Raw genomic sequence first — 27,631 nt, 5'->3', positions numbered from 1 at the left:
AGACGCAATGTTTCAAGATGAGAAAAACCATGACCTAAATGGAAATGATTACGTTTAGTCCTGTATTACTGCACAGACTGCTGTCAAGTATTTTTTACTTTTTTTATTTACATTATCTCAGTTGAATGGGTTAAGCCAATATGACTGTCCTGACTTATACTGTTGTGTGCTTTTCTACCTTATCAGGCCCCGCTGCAGAAAACGAAGGTAGGCTTAGGGGACTTGCAGAGAAGCTTGCTATTTATCACCCATCTTAATACTTCTTCCTCCCTCATATTTACAGATGCATGACCTACTGATATGCAACAAATATTTGTCATATGTAGATCTGCAGCCTTGGTATAAAATATTGGTTTCTGGCAGGCACGTGCACAGTTTTTAACCTATGTAGTAATTTATGTTAAATCAATCAACAGTCAAAAAATGGTTTATACTGGAGGCGAATGAAAGGTGCAATCAAATTAAAAAGGCTCGGTATAATTGATAAATAGGTATATTGTGCAAATGGAAAAGGCATGTGAGCACTGCACAATGAAGGGCAGAAATAAAAAAAACAAATCAACACTCTTTGGGAGGCGAGTGATGACAGAGGGTTTTTTTAAGCTCTTTTTTGCACCTTGTGATTCATGAAAAATGGCCTCCCGACACAGGACACTTTTGGGACAAAAATACTGGTGCTGGAGTCCATCTGTGCACATGCCTGGTTCTCAGCATGGAAATGAGGCATGGATTCCCAAGGAAATAGGATTAATCAGACAGCATGAGATGGGCACGGAAGGGGGCATATTCCAACCAGTGTACTTTACAGGTTCAATTCAATTGACATTGTAAAACTTCATGTTGCCTATTAAAATGGGTCACAGCATGCTTTAAAAATAGCGGTGATGTGATTAAACGTCACAATGAGTTTCGGGTTGGCGCTTTCCATTTGATCATTTCCATTGACAAAGACATAATTGTTTCTGCAATGGTTTCTCAGTGGGTATCCGGAAAAAGTCTCGTGTTCCCGGAGTGATGATTACCCAGTTCATAGAGATGCTGCCAGAGGGGAGGAGTCATCCAGACTTTACCCGCAAGCCAATTGCTTTGACTATTCAAGAAGGTAGGTACTCATGACTAACTCAATTAACTTTAAATAATCAATCTTGCAATTCAGAGAGGAAAAACCTATTGATAATAATGATTGCACTCTGCAGGGAAATTTGCTTTCTTTAAAGCCATTGTCACCGGAGATCCTCAACCCACTGTGCATTGGAGCAGAAATAACGGAGATGTGTCTGACACTTCAAAATATCAGAGCAAATATGACGCCAACTCCAATGAGCATACATTTGAGGCAAGTGATTCACCAACTAGTATGTTGAAAATGTGAAAAGCAGTTTGTCATTGTCTTTGCTAACCAGTCATTCCCCGTGAAAGAGTATAATGAATGGATTTGGTCTATTGTTTGACTTGTAATGTCAGGCTTTTATATTGACACACAGATTGGTTTGAAATGCACAGCATCAATTAGCAGCACTATGTTCTGAATCTTCCAGATGCCAAATGTCACAGCGGCTCAAGCAGACACATACAAATGTTTTGCGACGAATGAATTCGGGCAAGCCATGGTGACAGTTGTTTTGAATGTTATTGAAGGTAAGACCCATCTCTTGTCAGGGTTAGAGATGATCATCGGCAGGTGTTAAATCTTAATGTGTGCCCTTAATTTTATTTTCAAATCAATCAAACGAGGGTATTTTTGTGTTTTCCAGTTGGCTACAAAAAGAACAAAGCGCAGCAAAATGCAATAGAACCCATCAACGGTGGTTTTAAGAAATTCCTACGAAAAAGGTCAGCTATCTTTAAGATAGTGTTTCTTTCAAAACAAAACAAAAAAACACCAACCCAGCAAAGCACTCCTGTTTCTTCTCTTCAGTAAAGTACGTCCAAAATCGGAGCAAGCAGAGAAGAAGGATGGAGAGTTGGATCCTAAATTTTGGGAGCTGCTACTTAGCGCTGATAAGAAAGACTACGAGAGAATCTGTGCAGAGTATGGAGTGACTGATTTTCGCTGGATGCTGAAGAAACTCAATGAAATGAAGAAGGAACGAGAAGAGGAACAAGCTGAGGTTTTTTCATATGGTCACAGAACGCATATTCAGCCATTCTGACATTTGAATTTCTGTTCTCACAGTTTGTCAAGAACATATCCAACCTGAGACCTATCCGGGTGAATGCAGACGGTACTGCATCCTTTGAGATTGACATGGACCTTATTGAGCAGAGCAGCACAATATACCTGTATAAGGTCAGGTGAAAACAAGGCTACACCATTTACAATCTTACCAAAGGTCATGGACTAACCTGGATTCTTTGCTGAAAGATCAACATTCTTGTAGAAACTGTGGCTCATACTATACAGATTTGATTTTTAATTCTTGTTTCAAACATTTTATGTTTCAGTATGTTTTCTCAAAGCATTCCCGGCACTGAATTGTGACTTCCCTCCACAGGATGGTGAAATGATTCCCTACACAAAAGAACTAGGAGACATGACGAAGCACAGTCTGAGGAGAGTAGGGAGGAAGTATATTTTCAGCATAAGGGATCTCATGCCGGAAGATGGCGGATTCTACCAGTTGGATGTAGCTAATGTGAACATATTTTCCACAGATTTGAAAAGTAAGTGAACACAGTTCTAAAAGTTATCCGGCCAAGAATGTCCATTTTTCCTCCTACTTGAAGCATTGCTGCAGTTAGTCTTAGTTGAAATGATTCTATTTCAGTTCCCATGGTTGACTTCTTGGTGAAAATTCAGGAAGTAAAGGCGATGGAGAGAGAAGACGCCATATTTGAGTGTGTCCTTTCCACGCCCCTTGCCAGGATTTCATGGTTTGGAAAGAATCTGCCCTTGGAACAAGGAGATAAATATGATATTGAGGTTTCTGAGGACAAGCTCATTCATAGACTAGTGGTCAAAGACTGCATGGTTGTAGACAAAGGCATTTATTCTGCCACTGCAGGAATCAAATCATGTAACGCCTGGCTGATTGTTGAAGGTATGTTCTTCAACCTACATTTAGATCATTATTCAAATAATCAACGGCACTTCAGTACTCCCATCTCACTCTAGCTGACAAAGATGCTGGTAAGGGCAAGAAGTCTATGAGGAAGACAACAAGGGCTGGGGGGTCTGGTATGGACCTGCAGAAGGTGGCTCAAGAGCAACATGAAAAGTTGGAGAAGCAGAAAGAAGAACTGAAAGAACAAATCAAAGCTGCAGAAGAAGCCCCGCTCCCATCTGAAACTCCCAAACCAGGTAAGACTGCCCAAGCCAACACTTCACCAAAACATGAACGGACGACAATGTGGATGGAACTATGCGGTTTTATCTGAAAACATTTCTTTATTTTTGAATTGCAGTTGCATCTTTGTTTTATTCAACTTTCAGTTTGCCTGCATTGATATAGTTTTGACCCAGCAACAAGTGTTAATATTTAACAGGAAATAAGAAAATGGAAGATGTGCCCTCTGATACGGCGGTTGCGGAGGAAGGAGACAGTGGTAAGAAAATTAAATATTCTACATCAGGAAAATAACATGAAGCTGATTAAAAATAGCATTCAAAAGCATTTGAAGATATTGGTACACTTGCAGTATCTTTTGTAGATAAAACATACCACGAAACATAAAAAAACTAAAAACCAGGTAAGACCAGGCCCAAGCCAACACTTCACCAAAACATGAACGGACAACAATATGGATGGACCGATGCGGTTTTATCTGAAAATATTTCTTCATTTTTGAGTTGCAGTTGCATCTTTTTTCTATTCATCAACTTTCAGTTTGCCTGCATTGATATATTTTTGACCCAGCAACAAGTGTTAATATTTAACAGGAAATAAGAAAACGGAAGACGTGCCCTCTGATACGGCGGTTGCGGAGGCAGGAGACATTGGTAAGAAAATACTGTACATCAGGACAATAACATGAAGCGGATTAAAAATAGCATTCAAAAGTATTTGAAGAAATTGCAGTATCTTTTGTAGATAAAACATACCAAGAAACATAATAAAAACTAGAAACTTTCAGGGATTTGCATGATTAATGTATAAATGACACATTTTCTTTTGGTTGCTTTTCTTTGCTTTGTTAGAACACGAGTGTACGCGTGTAAACGTTGAGCCAGCACCTGTAGCTGCAACAGATGGTAAGGCAAAAGTCATCGAATTCATTCATGGTATTTCTTATTGTTCCTTTGCTGTTCTCAGAACCTGTGATCACATGTGGACTCTCTAATATCTACTGTCTACGTGGGAAGTCAGCTGAACTAAAAGTCACGATGAACATGGACTGCGACGGCACCTGGTTTAAAGATGGAGAACCAGTAAATGATTTTTTTTTTTTTTTGTCGTTGAAGATTTGAAGTCTTGAAATGCTCTAATTAAGCCTAAACACGTCCATGTTATTGTCTTACCATTTATATTTTGGATGGCTGCGTAAGGCAAAATGACTTTTCTTTTTATTTGTGATTTATTAGATAGCTGCTGGTGCTGGAATCGGCATGAGCAAAAAGTCCACCTCTCACATGCTGACTTTTGAAAACTGCCGAGATGAGGATTCTGGCCTGTACCGCTTTGTATCAGGGGATCAGAGTACGCAAGGAAAGGTCACCGTTGGAGGTACTATATTTGAGTTAAACCGTTACAAGTGCTCATTTGCATGCATTACACTCAATTACTATTTGTGCATTGTAGACGTACCGGAATTTGACCCTGACGACCTTCACAAGTTCTGCAAGCCATTGACAGTGAGAGTGGGCCACAATGCAACTTTCAAAATGCCCTTTGCACCTCAGGAGTCTTTGACTGTTAACTGGTCTAAGAATGGCTCAGAGGTCAAAGACGGAGGAGGAGTGAAGATTGTGAAGGAGCCCAATCACAGCCGGCTGCTCTTCAAAGACTGCCTGCGGGCAGACATGGGGGAAATTAAAATTCATCTTAAAAATCCATTTGGGACCGCAGAAGCAACCTCTCAGCTTTTTGTGCTCGGTAAGAAACTAAAGCTGGGCAAAAACGGGTGCCCCTTTCAAGCTGTATTCCAAGCAGGCTGCTTTATTTTTGAATAAATACTTCTAAAAATGGAATAGTATTTGCCCAGCTCAATGAGAAATAGCAATGAACACCAAATGCAGAAGAGATAAGACGTTTGTTCCAAGTGTTGAACACTAATTAAAAAAATAAAACGGTGATGTTTTTCTGCATAGACCGTCCAGGTCCACCGGAGGGTCCGGTGGAGACGCTTGACACAACCTCGTCTCTCATTGAGATCAAATGGAAACCTCCCAAAGATGACGGCGGATGCCCAATCACAAACTACAACATTGAGCGCCAGCAGGCAGGCCACAATCTGTGGACCAAACTCGGACATGTCTCCGGCGACAAGACTACCTTCAGGGACAGGAACGTGACCCACGGAAAGAAATACAGCTATCGGATTTATGCCGAGAACTCTGAAGGCCTTGGCGACTTCCTGGAGACAGCTGATAGCATTATGGCTGGCATCATGAGTGAGAAACTGAAAAAAATCTCATTAATCAATCCCCTTGGGCTCGCTGAATATTTTTGGAAATAATCTGCAGTCAATGCGTCGATGCCATCCAATTATTTCTTCTAATGATAATGTTAACTCGTTTCTTACTGCAGTACTTTCTGGGCCGCCCAGTGCCCCCAAAGTGGTCAGTGCATCAAAGACCTGTATCACACTGACGTGGACCCCTCCCGAAGATGACAGGGGAGTACCCATCATCGGTTACCAAGTGGAGAAACGGAAGAAGGACACGAATCAGTGGGTTTCGTTGAACGCGGTGAATGAACCCATTGAAGGTTAGTCATAGACATGCAAGCATCCTGTATAAAATAATTCATAGTAGACAGTTTTGACAGCCACATTGTTTTTCCACCTTCTCTGCAGATGCCAACTATGCAGTTAAAGACATCACTGAAGGAGCAGAGTACGAGTTCAGGGTTCTTGCAATTAATGAGTCTGGAGCGGGGGATCCGAGCCCCCCGTCTGCAATGGTGTGTGCAAAGAATCCCAACAGTACGTTGTTTATCTCTCTTGCTGTACGTATAAGAAGAGTTAACTTGAGGCACTGATGATGTTTTTGTCTTTCCATCCAGTGAGGCCTTACTTCAAAGACCCAGAAGACTTCGTTGTTATCAGAGCAGGAAATTCAGCACGTGTAAAAATTCTCTATGAGGTATGGCCACACAAGCTGTCAGTATTAGTCTTCAAACGTCCTATTTTATTGATTGATTGATTTACATTGTGACAATCACTTGATGTGCTATCTAATGTATGCAGGCTGAACCCCCACCGGAGATCACATGGCTCAAGGACGATGAAGCGTTACCCCCTTGGGTGAAAGTCATCAATTCTGAAGGAATGTCCCAGCTTGTTATTCATTCATCGAAGCGCTCAGACTCTGCCAGCTACACGATCGTAGCCAAAAACTCGGTCGGACAGGCTTCTTTTGATGTTGAGGTTAGAGTTACAGGTAAGAACAATCTTAACCAAGTTTCCTACCAGTGAAGCTGGACATGTCTTTAAAACTACATTGAATTGTCGATTTATAAAGTCCCACATTTTTGCAAGATTTGGATCATTAATATTTACATAATGTGGATTGGGACACTGGAGCAGCCACACCCGGAAGGTTGCTGGTTCAATTCCGGCTAGGTGTTGCTCTTAATAGATAGATTTCAGACTCTGAAATACGCAACTGCAAAAGAGAGATGTTAATCGTTTGCTTTTTTGAAACCAGACGAACCAAAGAGCCCGGGCCCAGTGGAATTGGAACAAACAGTCCATGGCAAAGTGGTGATAACATGGGCTCCATCGCCGGACGAGGAGCTTGATGACAGACTTTACTACAGGGTGACTCAACGCGACTCCAACACCAGGGTGTGGAAAATTGTTGCAGATCGCCTATTCACCCACACGCACACGGTTACCAACATCCTTCCGGGGCGTGAATATCATTTCCGGATCTTCGCCAAGAACGACATGGGGGTGTCGGAGCCGTCGCAGTCACCAACATGGGGAATTAATGGCAACAGAGGTTGGTTACTCTCAACAGTTCATCCCAAGAATGCTAGCAATTGAAAGATACAATTATCGTATTCTACAATGAAATCTTATCCATTTTATTCTTTGTCAAGTTCCAATCCCACACAAAGGAATCAACTCAATGAATATCAGCTTTGAGAGGCCCCCATCCATCTTGGTCCCTCTGAAGCTCCACGCACCACCAAAAGGTTACCAGGTCTACATGACGTGTGCCGTGCGAGGGTTCCCAACGCCCAGCGTGTCCTGGTTCCTCAATGACCAATGCATCAACTCAGACAAAAACTACTATATCACCAACTCTTTCGGCGTATGCTGCATGTATATTCTCAGAGTGCGGCCAAAGGACAGCGGAGAATATAAAGTCGTTGCCATTAACTCATTTGGCAAGGCAGAATGCTCCACTAAACTCATTGTTAGAGGTGGGTTTATCGGAATTTAATTTACTCTGTATAGTAGTTCATCTTTTCATTTTCTTTCTCTCCACAGATTGAATCAGCAGGAGGGCCTTATCGGATGCTGTTTTATTTGAGAGAAGAAAAAAAAGCAGTAGGTATTGTAAGGAAGACTGGATAGTCATTTTTAATCGTTCAAATAGTAATTTATTTATTTGAAATGCTATAAATGGACTACAAATGTTTTCGGGATCATGACTGAAATAAATCATCAAGTTGCGACCTGTGTGTTTGTTTTTACTCGGATTTGATACATTCCATGCAACTGTTTTTGTCACACTTAATAAAGGACACTATTATATATGTATGTGATTGGTTGTGACCAGTACTGATGAATATGTAGCTGTACTAGGGCTCCGAACACTACGCCAGCCAAGTTCTATGAGACTGTAGGCATTTTTTTTTTCCCGGAAATCTTTTTTACAATTTAAGGGGCGTTCATATTAAAATGTCCAACTGTATTCTTCCATGACAAAATCCAACATGTGGTTACAACATACTGTTATATTTTTAAATGGCGAAATTGTAGGGGCTGATGACACCTTAAAGGATCACAGGGCATCTTTCAGGCTTAAGAACAGTCCGACCATTTTTCATTGCCCTTCCATATTTAACACAGCAGTAAAATGACCATTTGATCCTCTACCGTGCCTATCATATAACCTTTAAGAGGAGCTACCAGTCCAAATTTCAATTTCTTCCCTGGTCGAATAAAGTGTTGTTCTCCAGCCATGGACCAGATTTTGGTATTTAGGTGACCATTGAAGCATTCAGGATGAGCTTGACCCCAAACAATCTGAACCTCCAGTCGTGCTCAACACGCTTGCACCTCATGACTTGTCATCTTTTTATAACGCTGCATGACTTGCCCGGCAGAGAGTGGATGCTGTGAGATTTTTCATCGACACTTTGGAGTGTGACTAAATGTCTCATGTTAACGTTTATCAGCCATTAAAGTCCCAAGTTGAAAGATCACGTTACAAGGACGCTGCCAGCGGGAATACTCGCCATCATCAACGCTTTGTGGGTCGTTACAGTAGAGCGCCAACATAGCTTACGAGGCATCAGAAAACTATGCCACTCAAATATATGAATAACAGACTGCCGTATATCATCAATCTGTTGTCCAAATTGTAAACCTCCTGTCGTCAAAGGTTTCACATTGTCATTATTAACGGTGTATATTGTTCACTGAATATGGCCAATAGCAGATTAAGTCACGATTATGTTTCCAGTTCAAGTGCGAGGCTATCACTTTTATTAGGATGAGTAAAAGGAACTGCTGTCCTTCACTTCTGCTTTAATATGGCTTTTCACCAACTGCGTTTCGACCACGTAAGGATTTCGGCCTTTTATTGCCAAACAAAAAGGGGTGCCAACGCCCTCCATGTTAGATAGACGAGAAAACAGATTGGGGAACGAACAGATCAACCAAGGGTTGCAAGTAAGTTATGTTGAATTCTTATTTTGAATGAATTCTGTTCTTGGGGAATATTTCTAAACGAACGCTGTTGAATATTAAACTGAAAAACAGGAAAGCATTGGGCTAAAGTAGATTTTGCAAAATGGACGCAGGATTACTATTTTTAAATATTTCTTGCTGACTAATAGCTACCCCAATGTCTAAGTAAACTAAAAAGTAAGTCCACCGCAACTTTTCTTGTAAACATTAAACATTGAAGCTCCTCCAATAATACTTAACAGATATTTGCAATAACAGTGTGGTTTATTTTAGCGAGTGCTTCCCCGTGATTAATACATAAATGAGCATGGCTATGGTCTCTTAAATTAAAATGAAAAATGCCACCGGGCAATAGTAATGACAGAGCTAATTATTTTCTTGTTTAAAAGAAGAAAAGAATACAGACTTTGTGCTATGGGTACAAGTAAGTCAAAGACAAAACACATTCATTGCTGGCACGCAACACAGAAGAATAAAACTTGGCATTATTAGAGGACATTTAACCAACATGATGCGGGAACAATTAGAAGTTAAGTGGTAGTGCTGAGGTTTCGGATGACTGTGGTATGAACTCCCAGTGTCTACAGTCCTCCTGTCCACAATATTTTCAAATGATTCCTCTTTAAAACACATTTGATTCAAATGATCAGCTCATCAGCAAGCTCATGATAATGATCTGGATCATTTCAATCTGGTGTGTTGCAGGAGGGCCACATATCTAACGTAAATAATTGTCACAAAGATTTGCCAATGTATTTCCCTTTGTTTCCCAGATACACCGAGGCAATGAGTTTAAATGCAAAGGAGCCGCCAAAAGGTAAGGTTTTGCGCCTGTCATTTTTTTAATAGCAATGTCCGCGAGAAAAAAAGCAATGAAACGTGTCAAGTTGAACAATTCAAAGACTCTGGTCGTCCTAATTTCAACACATTTTTCCAATGAAGTTACTTTCAAAAAAACACATTCCATGTTTTATGGCAGTGATTGCCACAGCTCACCTGTTTTTCCGAATTTGTTCCGGTGACGTTCGCAAGGCGACCCCGTGGGCACTCTGACATCAATTTCATTCAACAGCAGGTGCCAGTACAGGAAAAAAATTGGCAGCCCCCTGAGAAGAATAAAAACGGCTGGATTATTTTGATTAAATCTTGTTGCACAATCACAAAATAACACCAAAGAAAAAGCAAAATTGAAACATCACAAGATTTGATGGTGCCTGTATTGGAATCAGAATCTCATAATTGTTGTGTGATGAGAAATTGGTCTTGGAATATTTATATCAGATAACACACCAGATGGTTTCGTCCAATGCCTTTATGATCAATACATTTGAATATGAATATGTTTGATGAGACCTCATTAAAAAGACACACTAAGTCTTTGAAGAGCATGACCCCTTGTTCTTATTGCTGTGTCTCATCCCCAAGGATGAAAATTCAACTATATTTCACAAACCTGCAGACAGGAAATTTGACTCCAGATGCCTGCATTAGTGTCTCAGCATGACTTGGATATCAGTTCGATACAGCCAACTAATTCTCATGGCTCCTCGAGCCCAGTGCAAGTCCAAATCAAAAGAATAGCGTTTGGTATGCAGAACTAAACAAACGGCCCCCGTCCTGACAGACTTTGGATTAGTGTGAATCAGCGCTCGAGGAACACGCTTACCCCAAGTCCTGCCTGCATTCCAATGATAGAAGTGCACCGCAGCAGCTCCAAACCCCTGGAGAGATGACGCATTGAATATTCAACGCGTACGGGAGTCAAGCCGCTGCTGGGGGGAAAATAAATAAATAAATAAAATGTGATGATGAGCGTGTAATCTTGCAGAAACTTTCAATGCTAATGGTAAAATAATAAGACAACCTTGGGATGTGCGCGTTAATGTGTGACTTCAGAGGCAGAGCAGGAGGCTGTGATTCTCTTTGAAGTTCACTTTGGAGCTGCGTCTTCACATTGTCAAAGCAATTTTGCTCATTTTGTGCTTTTGAATGGAGGAAACCCTTTTCTCCCGTCAATCTGCATTGCACACACCCACACACTCGGCGAGTCATTATTTGCATTACCACCTGACTTCCGCCGCTGACAATGGAAAGTGGCTTTGAAAAGTAAAGGAACATGCATTTGCACTAGTTTGCTGATCGTAAATTGCATGTATGCAAGTTATATGTCTTTGAAATTTCAAGCAAGTCCAACTTTGCCGTGGCAACAATCAAGTTTGTCAAATCCCATTAAAAAAAAGTGCAATATCCTCTGCGCACCCACTATAGTCTATTTATTTTTCTTCAATAATATTGTAGCAATGGAATTAAGTGGAAGAATGAAGCACGTCCAACTGTTTTCATCATCATCATCATCATCATCATCATCATCATCATCATCATCATCATCATCATCATCATCATCCATCAAGGCTCCAATTTATATGTGATGCATTGTTGGGCCTCACAGCTGAAGCCAGAGGGCTGCCATCTTGCGTTGCCATTATAACTTTGTTTACATTTTCGCTGAAAACACTCTTATTTCTGGGTTTTCTATGCTAGGATACTCTCTAGGATTGAACTTGACTGTTTGCATTGACATCATCATTGCATTGCATCTACACGGGTGGCATTTTATGAAAACAAGACAACATGCGTTTTCTCATTAAGTGCATTAAAAATAATAAAAACTAAATTGAGATTGGCATGCTGGCTTTACCCTTGAGAAGCTTTGCAGTTTCTCATGTGCAAAATTAATTGCCCAATCCTGGCCTGGACAGTTAAAGATTTATGGCAACAATTGACTCTTTAAGCGTTTGCCTTATATTATTCTTATAAAAATATTTCATAAACTGTTAAAAGAAAGAACAATAAACCTTTAACTCTGTCGGTTACAAGCACTGGAAAACAAACAAATCACATTTTAACGCCCTTAATCCCACATTCAAATGGCTAACATAATATATATGATCTATTTGATATACATAAATTTATTAATAATAATTGGCAAAGTTCAGATCCCAAAAGTGGTTATGAGTCACCCTGTAGTATGATGCTCTCCCTCAAATGGCAACAGATGGTGTTTATTTCTTTCAACACCTGCTGTATGAAGCTTCCGTTGAGTCATCTTCGTATAGCTCAGAAAAGAGTCAAATGCCTCAAATGTGTCTGACATCTCCATTCAACGTAAACACGTCTCAGTCGTTTTGAGCCGGCTGCAGATTCTGAATGCTAAAAATCACTTTATTTTTCTCGGGATCCAGACATACTATTAAATACACCGGTTCATAAATATTGTGGAAGCTTTAAGTATAATTTAATCATACAAACAAACACACCAGGTTACTTACCCAGCTCATTCAGTCACTTACTAAATCATATAAGTTTGGTTCACATGTTTTGGACAAGGGTCCGGTAGAATAATTATGCAGTGTTGACAAGATGAGAAAGGAAAGGACCCCATCTTGTGTATTTACCATAGAAGTGCAATAAGTGATGAAACATAAATGTATTGCTAGGACTGCTACTGACAGAGTTTTGTATAATGGATTTAATGACTACATTGCTTTATAGCATCAAATTATTTCTTTTGATTGAACTACTCTAATAATGATAAACTACTTTGTAGTTTTCATAATATTGCAATATAATATACGTACCTATGTATACTGTTTTAAAACCATCATCTACCATCATTAAACTTCTGCAAAATCTTCTTTGTCTGTCAGTGGCGATCACAAGGAGGTCCAGGGTTCACGGCGTCGTGATTACTCAGGTGGTCCAGCAAGTTCCAGTAGGAAAATCCACACCTGACTTTATCCGAAAGCCCATGGCCATGACTATCAATGAAGGTAATAAAAACAAGCCTTTTCAAGGTTCGTCACATTCTGTCCTTTTTTTAAATTTTGATTCTATTTATTTTATTCCTGAGGGAGAAGAGCTTTTTTCAAAGCAACCGTGAGTGGTGAGCCGACACCGAGCGTCACGTGGGGACGAAACAAGGGAGACGTCAATGACGCAGACAAGTACAAGATTAAATATGAAGAAAAATCCAAAGAACACATCCTTGAGGTGAGAAATAAAGACTCAGACCCAACAACCTACACAAAATATGGCTTTGTATTCAAAAGGCACATATTTACATTCATAATGGCAAGGAGTCTATACCAATGGCACATTGTGCACACAGATACCACAAGCAAAACCAGAACTTGCTGATACATACAAATGCTTTGCCACCAATGAATATGGAACAGCTGTTTGCTCCGCCACCCTTATTGTCATTAAAGGTGAGACACAGACTATACTTTACAGAATTGACAAATTATTAAAAGAGCCTTGCCTATTCAAGTTGGGAGACAAATGTCAATACTTCAATTTATGATTTACATTGCCATAAATGTGGTTTGTAGATTTAACTTATCAGTGGTTATCTTTCAGCAAAGGACGATGAGCCGCAGGATTTCAGAAAGATGCTCAAGAAAACGTAGGTTTGAAACAAAGATTAATTGTAAGCAGTAGGCCGTAACCAACGGTAAGCAAAATATTTTTGCTCAGCGTTGTCGTCACCAAGAAAAAACAACTGCCTCCAAAAGAGGGAGAACTGGACCCCAAACTCCTGGAAGTGCTCCTCACGGCACCGAAGAAAGACTATCAAAGAATATGCTTGGACTTTGGAGTTACAGATTTCCGCTGGTTGCTGAAACGACTGAATCAGTTGAAAAAGGAAAGGGCAGATGAACAGGCGAAGGTAGGGCATTGAAAAAATACTGCCAATGTCTATTTTCAACCAATTCAAAACATGTTCTTTCCTCTCAAGGTTGTCGAAAATATCGGCAATGTGAGACAAATTGAAGTGAAGCCTAGCGGAAAGGCAGAATTCAGCCTTGACATGACTTTACTGGATCCTAACAGCAAGATTTATCTGTACAAGGTCAGTTCTGATTGTTGGCACTTCTGATGTTACTCTACTTGTTAATGCCTGATCTCTTTTGCTTGACAAGGATGGGAACAGGGTCCCATATGGGAACAATGGAAACTCCAAGCACAGCCTGCAGAAACGTGGAAACACATATTGCTTCACCATCAAAGATCCCCAACCAGAAGACGCTGGCTTGTATCAGGTTGATGTTGGAGAGACAACCGTTCTAACTACTGACTTCCAAGGTATGCACTTCCCATTATAGAGATTTACGTATCAGTGTAACATTATTATGCATCTCTTGTGCTTCCCCAGTGCCTGCAGTGAGCTTTGCAGACAAGATTAATAATACGAAGGCTTTGGAAAACAAAGATGCCTCTTTTCAATGCGTCTTGTCAACACCGCTCAACAGAATAACATGGTCAACGTCAGATTCATCACTTGAACACGGCGACAAATACGAGATCAACGTCTCGGAAGACAAACTGACTCATACGCTCACGATTAAAAACTGTGAAAAGGCTGACAACGGGACATATTACGCTATTGCTGGCACTGCGTCATGCAAAGCATCTCTTGTGGTGGAAGGTGGGTCATTTGCATCTACAAGTACAGTACATATAATATTTACGACATGCCAACACTGATCCTGATCAAATTGGAACATTTCTAATACATCAAATGAGAATGTACCATTTATCTTTGTTTGTTTTTTTAATTTAGCCGATCCAAATGCCCATAAAGGTCTAAAGAAATCGAAGGATCAGCATGAGCTGGCTAAATTGGAGATAGAGGACACAAAGGAAAAGGATCGACAAAATGAGTCGAGCGGGAAGATCGGCGCTGGAGTAGGTGATGATTCTAGTGGAACGAGTGATATAACCAAGGATGATTGGTCACATGACAGCCATGGCTGGAAAGGGAAAAGTGAGAACAATAACAACCTCCTGGGAGGCAGAGATGAAAGCCAGAAGGTTGATGCAGGCAAGGAGCGAGTACAAGCAGGCCTAACAGTGTCTGATGCGGCACAAGGTAGGCCCAAAGATATTTTTTTCAATAAAAATCCAATCCACCAAATTCTGGCAGTTTATAGATGACTGTACATTTTCTTTCCATTGGTTCTTTTCCAGATCAAGGTGTTCAGTTTGTCAGTGGCCTGTCAGATGCTACAGCTGTTACAGGTGGACGGGCAGAGTTATTTTGTAAATTAAGCACAGAGAACGCGAAGGGAAGGTGGTACAAAAATGGGAAACTGGTGAGCAACATCGTCGTCAATTAGTTGATACTTGTAAGGGTTGAGGGTAATCAATTTTCATCCGACCAGCTCACCGATGATGATGGGGTCCAAATTATTCAAGATGGAGCTCATCACAAATTGATAATTGATTGCTGTAACAAAGAGGATGGAGCTGTGTATCGGTTCGAGTCAGATGGACGTAAATCAGAAGCGACATTGAATATTCAAGGTTAGAATTAAAAGTGAAACATGTTTTGTCTTGGTTTTGATCTTTTAAAACAACACCTTTCCCCTTCTCCCTAAAGATCCACCAAAGGTTGATGCTAGTGCTCTTGTGAAATTTACAAAGCCAGTGGTGGTAAAAGCGGGCGAGACTGCTGAATGGAAGCTTCAATTCTCGGGTGGAGAGCCGATGAAGATTCAGTGGAGCAAGGACGATGATGAGCTTTTGCCTGCCCTTAATATGAGGATTGAAAAATCAGCCACATCGAGCAAATTACGCCTTGCAAAATGTCAAAGGAAAGACAGTGGCGAGATCAAAATCAAAATAAAGAATGAATTTGGTACCACGGAAGCAATTTCCAAACTTATAGTCCTGGGTGAGTCAAAGGAACCGATGCTACGGTAAGGTGAGGAATTTGGTAGCGCAATAATGATTCCATCCACAGACAAACCTACACCACCGCAAGGACCCGTGGAAATCCTAGAGAGTGCTCTAACGTCTGTTGAATTCAAATGGAAACCGCCAAAGGATGACGGCGGATGTCCAATCACGAACTATATCATAGAACGGCAGCTAGTTGGACGCAATAAATGGTCCAGTCTGGGCCAGATCGGTGGCAACAGTACAGTTTACAGAGACTCTGATGTCGAACCCGGAAAGAGATACTGCTATCGGATCAGAGCCAAAAACTCAGAGGGTGTGAGTGACTGCCTGCAGACAGAAGCCATAGCCGCCGGAGTATTACGTAAGACTTCAATATGAGCCTTGGCCACCTTTCTGATCAGTTAAAACTCCAAAAAGCTTTTGTCACAGGTTATCCGGGAGCGCCTTCGCCACCCAAAGTGGTCCGTGCCTGTAAGGACTGCATTAGTTTGGCTTGGAGTGCTCCATGCAACACCGGAGGAACCAAAATAGTGGGCTTTAATTTGGAAAAAAGGAAGAAAGGCACTAACAACTGGAGCCTTGTAAACCAAGAAGGACCAATAAAGGGTATGGAACTCATCTCATGAGCTGCAATGAGCCAAAAATAAAAAAAAATCTCATTCCCTAGACTCCAAGTATGAGGTGAAAGACGTCTGTGAGGGAGTGGCGTATGAATTCAGGGTGTCGGCAATCAACCTATCGGGTCCCGGGGATCCGAGCAATCCATCCGACGCCGTAATTGCAAGAGATCCCATGAGTATGCGTGTGCCATCTAGAATCCTCCATGTGACCTTAGCACGTTGTTTAAAGTCTTCTTACCTTCCATTACTTTTATGGAAGAACCCCCAGGCAAAGTCACGGACCTCAGAGTTACATCCAGTGACTACGTAACCTTGTCGCTGGCTTGGACCAAGCCCAAAGAAGTGAAAGGGTCGCAGGATGAAGCCCAAGGGTATTATGTGGAAATAAGACCCGTAGCAAGTTCAGATTGGACCCGATGCAACGGCGTCCCAATTACGACCACCACCTACACCGTACGTGGCTTAAAGGCCATGGCTGCCTACTGGGTGAGAGTCGTTGCTACCAATTACGGAGGTGATGGAGAACCTCGAGGCTTTGACAATCACATCATTGCCATGCCCCCTCCTGGTAAGAATCCATTTGAAGGGTGACATTGGCTTTCTGTGAATGTCTGCTGACAGTTGAGAGAAAGTCTGAAGAACCACAAATGAATGAATGGCTTTCTGATGACATCAGACATGAATACATGAAGACATTATTACAGTCATAGCTTCTAATGTAATTTACAATGCTATTTTCCATTTGTAATGTTTCCACTTTGTAAATAATGCACTAAAGCTTGATTTGAAGAATATTGTGACTTGAATCAACATTTTCCTAAAATGGTTCAGCCCTGATCAACGGCAAAGGATTATGCCGTTTGAATGAAAAAAATGACAATATTCATCTACTATGTAGCAAGTTCATGTGAAGAACAATATCATTTGAACTGACATGAAACATATTTTCATTTTCACCCCTAAAGTATGGCCAAAGTTCAAAGATCGCAATTTGAAAAACTTTGTGGTCGTGAGAGCAGGAAACACCGTTCGCCTCAACATCCCATTTGAGGTAATATAAAAAAAAAACAATAATAATCACGGTGAATTTTTAATTTCAAGTAGATTTTAAAAAAGTACTTGTCCAACAGGCATCACCCTTTCCAGAGGTCTCCTGGTTGAAAGATGGTGCTTTAGTTCCCAAGCATGTAACCGTCACCAACTCTGATAAAGCTTCTCAAATGTTGATCCCGACATCCGAGCGCTCCGATTCTGGAGTCTACACCGTTATCGTGAAGAATCTCGTCGGCCAAGAGAGCTTCAACGTGGAAATTAGGGTAACAGGTAAATAATCAGCATGACTGACCAACAAAATAAACAGGGGATATGAAAATCTGTATTTTTTTTTTTTTTCTCTTCATCAACATTTTAGATGATCCCAAGCCTCCAGGTCCTGTGGAGCTGTATCAGAACGTCCCAGGAACAGTCACTGTGTCCTGGGCGCCCTCTCCAGACGAGACAAAAGACGACAGGCTGCACTATGTCATATCCAAGCGGGACTCCTTCAAGCCCACTTGGAGGACGGTGGCAGAAAACCTCTTCAACAACAAGTTTACCGTTGTGGATATTGTGCCTGGACGCCAATATCACTTCAGGGTGTATGCAAAAAATGACATGGGCCTATCAGCACCATCTGTTTCACCTGCATTTGAAATTAAGAAGGAAAGAGGTAATAATATATCGCATCTTTATATATATTATCTTTTAAGAACCAGGCTGCGACATAAAGCTTGATTGCAAGTCATTTATCAGCATGGTAGAGGTGTAACGATTAGTAATCACTACTTATTTTTGATGATCAATTTTAATTACGAATTGACAGGCGTATTTTGTCTTTGCGCTACAGAGAGGTTCAAGGTGAATGTTCCACAGAGAAAATCTGTGGACCTATCGTCAGCCCCGTCATTCATCACCCCACTGAGGCGCCATATTCCTCCAGAAGGCTACGAGTGTCACATGAGCTGTGCGGTCAAGGGTGACCCGGCACCCCGCGTGGCATGGTACCATGACGACGTGGACCTGAGCGTCAATAGCAACTACTACATCACCAACGTGTGTGGTGTCTGTTCCCTGCTTATACTGAGGGTGGATGCCAACGACGGCGGTGAATACAAAGTTGTTGTTGAGAACCATCTGGGGTCAGCAGAGTCCTCCATGATGCTGAAGGTCAGAGGTAAATAGCATGCTTTTTTACGTACGGTACATTGGCTTACAAGTATAATATTATGAAAGATTGTGTGGAATTTAATTGAAAATATCTGCTTTCTGTCTCTTTGTTTACAGAGAAAAGGACATGGACGATGGAAGCTACAACAGAATACCTGTAGCAATGTCGTCGCATGTCTGCATACGGAACAATGGCCCGCTATTTTATTGCTGTAATAACTGATTAAAGTGTTTGTTCATTGGGCAGCTGCTACTCCTCACTCAATCTTGCACCTGCCCACTTCAGACTAGGTTAGGGGCGACAAATAATAATTGAGAGGGGCTGCCTGCACTGGTGGCCCCCGAAAGCTTTGCAGTGACAACAGCATTCCTGTTCACAATATTATCATGTACACATTGGCAGGAGATGCCATTTTTTCTGATTTGGCGAACTACTGCTGAATCATACTTGTAAATGTGCTAAAAAACACAAGTGTGCAGTTCTTCAACCAGGCAGAGATGTTTGGTTTTACATAAAGCTCAGCTACTTGACCCATCCACTTATTTTTTTTTTTTGCTTGAGCAAAAGTAAAATCCCCCTCCTCCACCCGAACAGTTGGATTCTTTGTTTCTTTCCTCATGTAATGGCCACATTTACAAGTGAACGTCTCGGACCACTCAACACACGCTATTCATCAGATTTACAAATGAAGCGGTGCCACTTGTAGCCAACAGATTGTTACATTGGAAAATTCAGCTCATTATGATCATATCCTAGGCCTCAACAACTCGTCCTCTCATCCTGTAAAAATCCTATCCTATATCTCAACAATTCATTTCACCATCTCAGACCTGTCAGATGCACGCTGCTCAGACACAGGCCCGCCCACTCCAATGTCCCACCTCTGCTGCTCTTCAGTTTCAATAGCTCCCCATCATTTAAGCATCTAATGAACCCCCTCACCATCAAAGGATAAATCCTGGTTAAATGGGGTATTTGCCCTCTTCTTTTTCGGGGTGTATTTTTATCCAGCTGCATGCAGAAGCTTTAGGAAGCCAGAAGCATGTCATGCCAACTGTCTCACAGCAAAGATCATCCACGCGTCAGGAAGTCGCCTTCTGACTCGTCTTCATCTTCATCGTCCTCGGCCAACGAGAGCCTGAGGGTAAGTTGTCGGCTTTAATTTTCGATCACTAACGGACGAATTTGAGTTGAATCGATTCATCACTTTTTATTTGCTTCTGCTGTAATTCATATTAAAATGAAGAGCCTCTTTGTTGGCAACGGGGAAATAAACTGCTGCTGTGTTTCCCAACCTAGATTTAATTTCTCTGCCTGTCACTATACGCTGCGAGCATAGATAGTTGATGTGATCAACAGAGTTGATGAGATAAAGAATTTTGGAGGGCATCATCTATAAATGAAGACAAATAACTATACATGCATTCTAATGAACCCATTTTTGGACAAAATAACATCTACATGAATGCAACGTATATCGCAGGACTTGATAATGTAAACTAAAAACAGAGTAGGTACTTTGATCACTCCTGCCTTAGATATTTACTAAGCTGAATTTGATCTTACACATTCAGATGTCTCCAAGACCTAAATCTTGTTGAACATGAACAACCAGAAATGTTGTTAAATTTGGGGAATGTGGAAATGTTAATAGAATAGTTAAAAGGTAAGAGAAGATTGAGTGAGAGAGACAAGAAGCCCTTGGATCCGCTTATGGGAACTCAGTCGCAGTATTTATGGATGTTTATCTTTCCCGCTCTTCCTGCGGGAAACTCACATTTTCCACTGGGGAATAAGCGGTCAGGAGTCAAGTTGTCCCAATGGGACCGAGTGAGGACACATCACAACACTTAGGTTCTTTTCAATCAGACTGTTTATACGTGATATCCCTTCCATTTGCTCCGCTGAGTGCATCTGCTGCCTGCCCAAGCTCCAGAATTCTCGTAAATGTCTGAGGGAAGATCTAGGAGTGTTTACACAACCTGGTTTGTATCTTTGTGAGGCCTGTTTGCTCCACGTAAGCGTTGACAGGGTGTCTGTTTGGCCTACTTTTTGTCACCATTAAGGGGACTGTTAAAAGGAGGGTTAGGGGTTCTTTTTTGAATTCATTCATGATGAATTCATCTAGTCATCCATGTTGGTATACATTCGTTCATTTTCCGAACTGCTTATCCAGCACTTTTCGGGCAATAGGCGCCCTGGACTGGTTGCAAATCAATTGCAGGGCACCTATAGACGAACAAATGGGCACATTCTGAAGCACATCTACAGAAAATTTCAAATAGTCAATTGTCCTACCATGCATGAAAAATTGGAGCTGCTATTATCATTCATTCGTTCATTCGTCCGTCACAGAAAGTTCTAAAGTCATCTTCCAGGGGGCTTCAATAATAAATCCAACTGTGACGGCCATGGCCTTTTTTGGCTATGTTTTCTTTAGTTTATTTAAGGGTTCGTTGACTCAAGCCTGAGTTCACGTACTGAGCTTGGAATTTTCAAAACTTAGAAGGAAAAAAAAAATCTCTATTTGAGGTTAACGTAAGTAGTGACGCAAATGCAAATGATTTTATATGATGAATGCTGCAGTAGAGTAAGTCTAGGGTTTTTTAAAAAGGTATCATGAAGTAAATCCTCATCCTTTCCCTTTTTATTCTTTGAAAATTTAATCACACTTGCACGTAAATGTCTTTATACTTTTAATCTTACGTACCAGCCCTGATGTACACAAGTTATTTTATTCCAAGCAAATGTTTAACACATTTCTCCTCTATTTCAGCATGAGCGACTATCTAGGTAGGATTTCTTGCTTGTAACTCATGCTAAATCAGGTCAATCCTCCAAGCTCCAGTTATCCAAATAGCTAAGTCTATTCTGTTTTCTAGACTGAACTCATCCGGCATGTCGGACCTCTCCAACGACACGACGGGAAACCATGCCGAGTCGTACTTCTCACGACGGGAGAACAGATTGTCGGCCAGAAAAAAGGCAGAAGAGGAGATGGCGCGGAATGATTACAAAAAGGCACGTGCCGCTTTTTTTAAAAAATGTGCTGGAGTTGTCAATGTGGGGTAGACAGGCTATTTCTTTCTGCTGCATGCACCACATGGACAGATCCACAACACAAAGTTTTACTCGGTGATGAAGAAATTCATTTTAAGAAGTCACCTGAGAACTGTTTTAAAGTACGGGGAGAACAAATAAACATATTTTGCAGATGTACGAAAAAGCACTGGCCACCAATCAAAGGCTCAAGTCTAGACTGGAAACCAGTAAACAGGAATTAGTTGTGATCCAGGAGCAACTGCAAAGAGCTCAGGTAACAGCAATCTACGAAAATACCTCTGGGTTGTAAAATCTGCATTAAAATAGCACAATTCATATTTTTTTCCCATTGCAGCAGAAGGAGAGAAAAAGCGAACTGGGTTCCACCATGCTCGAAACAGAGAAAAAGGTAACAGACATAAGTTGAACAAGACAAAAAGTGTGTTTAAAAGTTTCGGAATTGTTGGCTTCAATATTATCCTCAGATGAATGGATCCCGTTTTTATGGGGGCTTTTATTGTAGAGGTCCCGATAAACAAAAAATGATATATTTTAGCATCTGCCTCAATACTAAATTGTGTGCCCATGGCTGTCAAAAAGGAGTCTCTCCATATTGGTTTGAAGGAGCCCTTTGGGATGAATTTCAGGATCTCCTATTTGTCCAAAGGAAGCCCCAATAACCTGGGCAATATGGGCTGAGCATGGCCTCATCAAGTGTGATCTTCATTTCAAGGATTCCCCAAGACAAAATGGGACTTCACCACTGTATGATAGGAAAGAAAACTGTACTTTTCTCGTTATTTGTTTGCTCACAGGGCAGTCGGAGTCTCACCAAGAAGATATCTGAGATGGAAGAACAAGTAAAGGTATGTGTCGTCTCGTCTAGTGTTTCCAAAGTATGATTATGGAAATAAGGGTGATCTCTTTAATTGAAAATAGCTAATCATTTGGGAACAAAGGAAGGCCCCTAGTATCTTGGTCATCTGTCTGACACGGCTTGTCGCCATTGTGCTTCTTGTGGCACTGTGGTGGTGGTGGTGGTGCCGAAGCGCCCGGTCGGGATCCGCGTCGTCAACATCTGCTAAACAACAACCTCTGTGTTCTTCAGCGAATGAGACCTCAATGCCAACGTGGCTGCTCTGGTCTGAAAATAGGCCCGTGAAACAAAGTAGCACTGTGGGCTTTCCAGGAATTCTATGTCGTCATGATGATTCGATTTTTTCCCAAAGTACTTAAATGGGAACAATAAGAAGAAATATTATCTGTATTATAGCCACTGACTCATTACATCCACATCCTCATAACACTGGATTTGAAAAAGAAAGCTGGATGCAACATATAGTATCTATACAATGAAGACTTCCTGTTATGTTATAAATGCAAATCTTAAAGCATCTCACCTACTCACTAAGATCCATTTATTACCTCGGCCGCAAAGGACATCTTGTATTATATTATTATATTTATTGTCTGCATTATTTCCTGCTCAGGTCAAAGCAGAACTTCATACAGAAAACCAAAGACTGAAGGATGAAAATGGAGCTCTGATTCGCGTCATCACCAAATTATCCAAGTGATTTAATCCAGGATGAACGGAAGAAGGATTAAGTGATTTGGCGAGTGCTCCCTATTTCGTCTCATGAAAACAACACAAGTGATCCCTCTGATTCTGTCTTTTTTTGTTTTTTCTGGTCAGATGACTAAACCCCAATTGGCATGCAAAGACATGGCCCACGTGGCATTATTCATCATCCCAGAACATGAACTCCAATGAAATGCATCACCATGGAAACTGTGACCTATGTAGTAGTCCATAATGCAAGTGTGATGTTACCAATCTCCTCCTAACCTGCAATTTCAACCTAGTAAAACACATCCGATTCCCCTCCAAAAGTCTTGGAACGTGAAGCTGGATTCCTTTTTGTTGTATAGAAAAGACATTTGGATTGCAGATCAAAAGATTTATATGAAAGAGGCTCAGAAGTCCAGATTTGATTTGATTGTGTTCCTATCTAAATGCTAGTGCTCGCATTTGGCTTTGGATTTCACCTGGAAAAAAACGGAATTTGCTGCTAAGCAAAAAAAAAAAAAAAAAGCTCAGCGAGCTGTCAATGGGAGAAAAGCCAGCCATTTAGAAGATGAGAGAAGAGGGAAAATTCACAAACATTGGGCATAGCCAATACAATTTGGGGGACATAAACACCAAAAGACAACATCCCAAAAAATAAAAGATCTGCAAAACACACAAGCTCATCTGTGAAACTTGCTCATTTCATGGCTTGGTCTTTGCATGGCTGCCTCTAAAACCAGGCTGACTAGTTTTTATTGATGATACGACTCATAATAGTAGCAGCAGCATCAATTCTAAAGACTACGAAAGCATTTTGTCTTGCAGTTTGCAGGAAAAATGGATCTGCATAAAGCCTGCAAGCCATTCACTTCAGCAGAATATTGCTTTCAGCATTTCAAAAGCTTTTTCTGGCCTGTAATGCAGCCTCATTCGTTGTTGTTTTAGCTTCAAATTTGTTTTGACAGAGCATCTAGCATCTGCCTCAAGAGTCTTCCTGTTTGCTTAACAACAATTTTAGTAATAAAACAAACAAACCCAATGTAAAAAAAGAAAGAAAGGAAAAAAAAACAGTTGGAAATGTATTGCTTCAACAAAGCAATTGACCTTCCTGTTCCAATACTTCAGGAGGGGACTGTACGAGTATAAAAGAAAAAAAAAATTCTCACGCACAGCACAAGCAGTCTTACTGTATATAGTAGTCGGGGCAGTGTTGCTTCATTGTTATTATTTTTATTAGTCAAGGCCAATGTGAATGCACTCTTATTACCTTATGTATGATCTCAAGCTGCCACCCAGTGACCAAAAAATGGAAAAGCATTCTCCATTCCATAATGTTGCAATCGTGTTGCTTTTAACTTACAGGATTGCTTGTTTTTATTTACATGATTGTTTGAATCATAAAAAAATATTTAAAAATCTAAAGTCAAACTATCTACTGCCCTGGTTTTTGTTTAAGTGATTTAAGCCAAATGTCACAAATGGTGGAAAACTGAATAAAATAAAAGTACCTATCATTATAGAAGTCATGGGGCCTGGATGGGCAAAGCCTGAAAAGGCTGTGTCAAAGGTCAAAGGGGTCATCCATCATTAAGTGATCATTTGAAAATGTAAACCCAAGCAGGGAATTATAGAAATAAGTCATCGTATTCATGATAATGAATAATACTAACAAGCTCATTTACCTCGAGGGTGAGTAGAAGCACCTCTGCGATAGGCTTGAAACTTTCTGGACCTGGTTTTGGGGTATATTTTTCATTATGGGGCATGATGAGAACAAAGTGGGACATGGTATGAATGGGACATAATAGGGAAAACTGAGATAGATTGTGGCATAAAAGGGACATGGGACGAAATAGGGAACATTTTGCAACACGATAAGAGAGAAAAAATAATAATAGGGCATAATAGTGAACATTAAGGACACTATGGGACGAAATGAAATATTAAATACATGGTGAATGAGATTTTCTTGTTTGACCTACATGAGCTTTCCCCCTTATTTCATTTTGGACTATTTCCACTATATTTCGGCATGAAAGACAACTTAATGGTTGCGTGGCAGCATTTTGATCAAACATCAAGTGTGTGCAATTTTTTTCTTGAGTGGTTTTATTATAAAAAAAAGACACAAGGACACAAAAGCCAACATAATATAAGAATAACATTGGTGCTTCCCAACATGCAAGTATTTACATCATACATACATGCTGTACTGTAGTAGCCTATTAACAAATGAGCTGGATGGATGCAAACGGTGGTCGATTCCGGCGACAAAACGGTCGGCGCGAGAAGCGAAAGGCAGCACTTTTAGGCTATTGCTTTAGTGTGAACCCCTAGTGTGACATCTAGTCTTGTTTTTGTTTCTGTTAGTGTTTTGGGCTCTTTGGCTTTTTGATGAGGAGAGCGTTTCCATGACGACGACCAAACGCTGCCAGGCATGCTACTTTCATCATTGTTTTTTTTTTTTTTTTCTTTTCTTAGCTCAAGCAAAAGGCTCTTGCCACATCTCACAACCTCTGTGCTTGGAATGCAAAAAGATATTCAACTATTCGGAATTAAATCAGTGCGGGACGGTAGCTAAATTATAACCGTTTTGAACTTTTCAGATGCTGACTACCTCAATTAAGCTTTACATACACTGTAGAATTTAGATGTGTACTGTTTTAGGGTTTAGGGGCTTAGGGGTTAGCGGTGGGTTCAACACTGAGCAGTGAAAACAGGGATGTGAACAATACAGTGGTACCTTTGTTTCATCACCAAGTGGAAAAGTACGTAGTCTATGTTATAGTGCATCCCGGTGGCCAAAACGGGCACACCAGAAATACACTGACTAAAGTATGAAATTATGATGCACAAACTGTTTGATTTTTCAAGTTTTATCTAATCATATACTTTTATATTTTATAGAGGATGATAATGTAAAGTCTATTTTTGCCTCATTAAAAACATTTCTTTTAGGTGTCGGAGTGGAACGGATCAATGGCATTTTCCTTCCAATGTGGGAAGATGTTTTGAGATATGAGTATTTTGAGTTACAAGCGTGGGCACAGAAGTCAAGGCACCACTGTACATAAATAATACAGATATTGAACCTTACATTCAGTTAAGTTGGCCTGGGCTGGCTTTTCCACCGAGATCAACCTGTAGCACGATCGATCGAGCGAGCCTTACTCCGGGCTGCATCCAATCTGTTTGTTTACACTGTGTCTGCATTGGCAGATATCCGATTTCTATTTTTTTAATTGCCGGATATCCAATCCATAGCTGTTGTTTATTTTGTTTTTTCTCACGTATGCGTCACCGGCGCATATCCAAACTGTGCAGTAAGTGAGCAAATATATCAATATAAACTTGTGTCAAATCTAGGAGACAAAAACTTTTGTCGCAAGATGTGTGTACATTATAAAATCCGAGTTTTGGAAATCACACGATTATTGTTGCTGAGAATTACCTGCCGGATTCAAACCCTAACCATCTGATGCCAACTCAAATCCAAATCAAAAGATCTGATCAGAAACCGCCTTGTTCTGCACATTTATGTATCAGTTAAGGTGAGGTAAGGTTTTACATCCATGCGGTCGTTTCAGTTGGCACAATGACAGACAGCTACTCCGACACATCTCAAGACGTCCTCCGTTCATTGTAGATGCATAAATGGACAACCCACCTTGGTGACATGAACATCAGGATCCAAACCTTTCTATTCCACTTTCTATTTGCAAGTTGATGTCAGGATACGTTAAGAGTGCAAAGCCGGGGGCAGGTGGGTGGGGCAAAGCATGCTCTACAAATTCAACTTAAATTCAGCTCACACTTCAGTGTACAAGAATGTTGAAATGGAAACGTCAAGTTGGTAAGCAGACACTCATTTGCAAGATGGGATGCCTCGAAACCCAAACCGAATCTATTCTATCGAGTCTTTTGCTGAGCAGGTTTCATGAAAAGTCGGTTGAAGCCATGCAAAGTTTCAGTAATTGAATGAAGGGCTCGAATAGTTTGCTGGTTACTTCTTGGCCGCCAAGGAGGCCAGCTGACCATCGATGTCCTCCTCCGGTTGCAAAGCGTGCCACTGGGCGATGGGGCGCCGCGGGTTAGCCAGCATGTCGGACCAATGCTTGAGACCCAGCCCGGTGGCCTTACTGCCCACAAATATTTTGCCGATGGCATCGTTCTTGCCGATCTTGTCATAGTCGAACACAGTGACGGCCACAAGGATTTTCTGGAATTGTTAAGAATGCCGTGTGTCACAAAAACACTCGCCAGACACCTATGTACACGGGCTCTTCTCATACTGGGCTAACCAGGTAACCAAAACGCTGGGTGTCTATGAGACGTAGCATGGCATTTGCAAAAAGAATAATACAAAAGTATAAAATGCTTTAAGGACTTGGTCAGAAATGTGAAAAAAAATCCGATATCACC

General features: G+C 40.9%; 3 protein-coding genes across 6 annotated transcripts in view; 2 read left to right on the top strand and 1 right to left on the bottom strand.

The window, feature by feature from the left end:
• The first annotated feature begins 189 nt into the window (after positions 1–189).
• Positions 190–7,787, top strand: igfn1.4 (immunoglobulin like and fibronectin type III domain containing 1, tandem duplicate 4). The gene is made up of 24 exons (XM_049734958.1): positions 190–207; positions 980–1,102; positions 1,197–1,336; positions 1,539–1,638; positions 1,755–1,833; positions 1,919–2,111; positions 2,177–2,290; positions 2,496–2,664; positions 2,769–3,041; positions 3,116–3,301; positions 3,487–3,546; positions 3,881–3,940; positions 4,139–4,192; positions 4,254–4,369; positions 4,523–4,664; positions 4,740–5,033; positions 5,249–5,551; positions 5,688–5,867; positions 5,956–6,084; positions 6,165–6,244; positions 6,349–6,541; positions 6,809–7,105; positions 7,206–7,532; positions 7,600–7,787. Exons 2-24 carry the CDS (start codon positions 1,015–1,017, stop codon positions 7,602–7,604), a joined length of 3,582 nt encoding a protein of 1,193 aa, XP_049590915.1. The 5' UTR covers positions 190–207; positions 980–1,014; the 3' UTR covers positions 7,605–7,787.
• A 1,038-nt stretch (positions 7,788–8,825) lies between these two features.
• LOC125977907 (immunoglobulin-like and fibronectin type III domain-containing protein 1) lies at positions 8,826–26,572 on the top strand. Of its 2 annotated transcripts, XM_049734952.2 has the most exons (28): positions 8,826–9,009; positions 9,801–9,844; positions 12,735–12,857; positions 12,938–13,077; positions 13,196–13,295; positions 13,447–13,492; positions 13,564–13,756; positions 13,826–13,939; positions 14,010–14,172; positions 14,243–14,515; positions 14,651–14,959; positions 15,058–15,182; positions 15,252–15,393; positions 15,470–15,763; positions 15,833–16,132; positions 16,201–16,377; positions 16,439–16,567; positions 16,651–16,959; positions 17,357–17,442; positions 17,522–17,714; positions 17,803–18,099; positions 18,277–18,603; positions 18,714–19,741; positions 21,374–21,390; positions 21,480–21,913; positions 21,995–22,048; positions 22,455–22,505; positions 23,130–26,572. In XM_049734952.2, the coding sequence occupies exons 2-23, from the start codon at positions 9,814–9,816 to the stop codon at positions 18,755–18,757; spliced, it is 3,915 nt and encodes a 1,304-aa protein (XP_049590909.1). In that variant the 5' UTR covers positions 8,826–9,009; positions 9,801–9,813; the 3' UTR covers positions 18,758–19,741; positions 21,374–21,390; positions 21,480–21,913; positions 21,995–22,048; positions 22,455–22,505; positions 23,130–26,572. The 2 variants fall into 2 exon arrangements, with proteins under 2 accessions (XP_049590909.1, XP_049590910.1); XM_049734953.2 differs by lacking the exon at positions 21,374–21,390.
• LOC125977909 (synaptotagmin-2) overlaps positions 25,662–27,631 on the bottom strand; it is a 14,114-nt gene continuing 12,144 nt past the window's right edge. For all 3 annotated transcript variants that reach the window (XM_049734955.1, XM_049734957.1, XM_049734956.2), the window contains exon 9: positions 25,662–27,428. In XM_049734955.1, coding sequence (XP_049590912.1) covers positions 27,213–27,428 — 216 coding nt within the window. In that variant the 3' untranslated portion in view covers positions 25,662–27,212. The remainder of the gene's footprint in view (positions 27,429–27,631) is intronic.

Source organism: Syngnathus scovelli, chromosome 11 (genome assembly GCF_024217435.2).
Source record: "Syngnathus scovelli strain Florida chromosome 11, RoL_Ssco_1.2, whole genome shotgun sequence".
Classification (NCBI taxonomy): domain Eukaryota; kingdom Metazoa; phylum Chordata; class Actinopteri; order Syngnathiformes; family Syngnathidae; genus Syngnathus; species Syngnathus scovelli.
The sequence above is the reverse complement of the archived record's forward strand: the minus strand, read 5'-3'. Positions and strand labels throughout refer to the sequence as shown.

Coding starts and splice junctions, on each gene's coding strand:
- igfn1.4 (XM_049734958.1), top strand. CDS start 1,015: ATGATTACCCAGTTCATAGAGATGCTGCCAGAGGGGAGGAGTCATCCA. Junction 2,665..2,768: donor ATTTTCCACAGATTTGAAAA/GTAAGTGAACAC, acceptor ATTCTATTTCAG/TTCCCATGGTTGACTTCTTG. Junction 6,542..6,808: donor TGTTGAGGTTAGAGTTACAG/GTAAGAACAATC, acceptor TTTTGAAACCAG/ACGAACCAAAGAGCCCGGGC.
- LOC125977907 (XM_049734953.2), top strand. CDS start 9,814: ATGAGTTTAAATGCAAAGGAGCCGCCAAAAG. Junction 14,516..14,650: donor AGCATCTCTTGTGGTGGAAG/GTGGGTCATTTG, acceptor TTTTTAATTTAG/CCGATCCAAATGCCCATAAA. Junction 16,568..16,650: donor AATTGCAAGAGATCCCATGA/GTATGCGTGTGC, acceptor CTTTTATGGAAG/AACCCCCAGGCAAAGTCACG.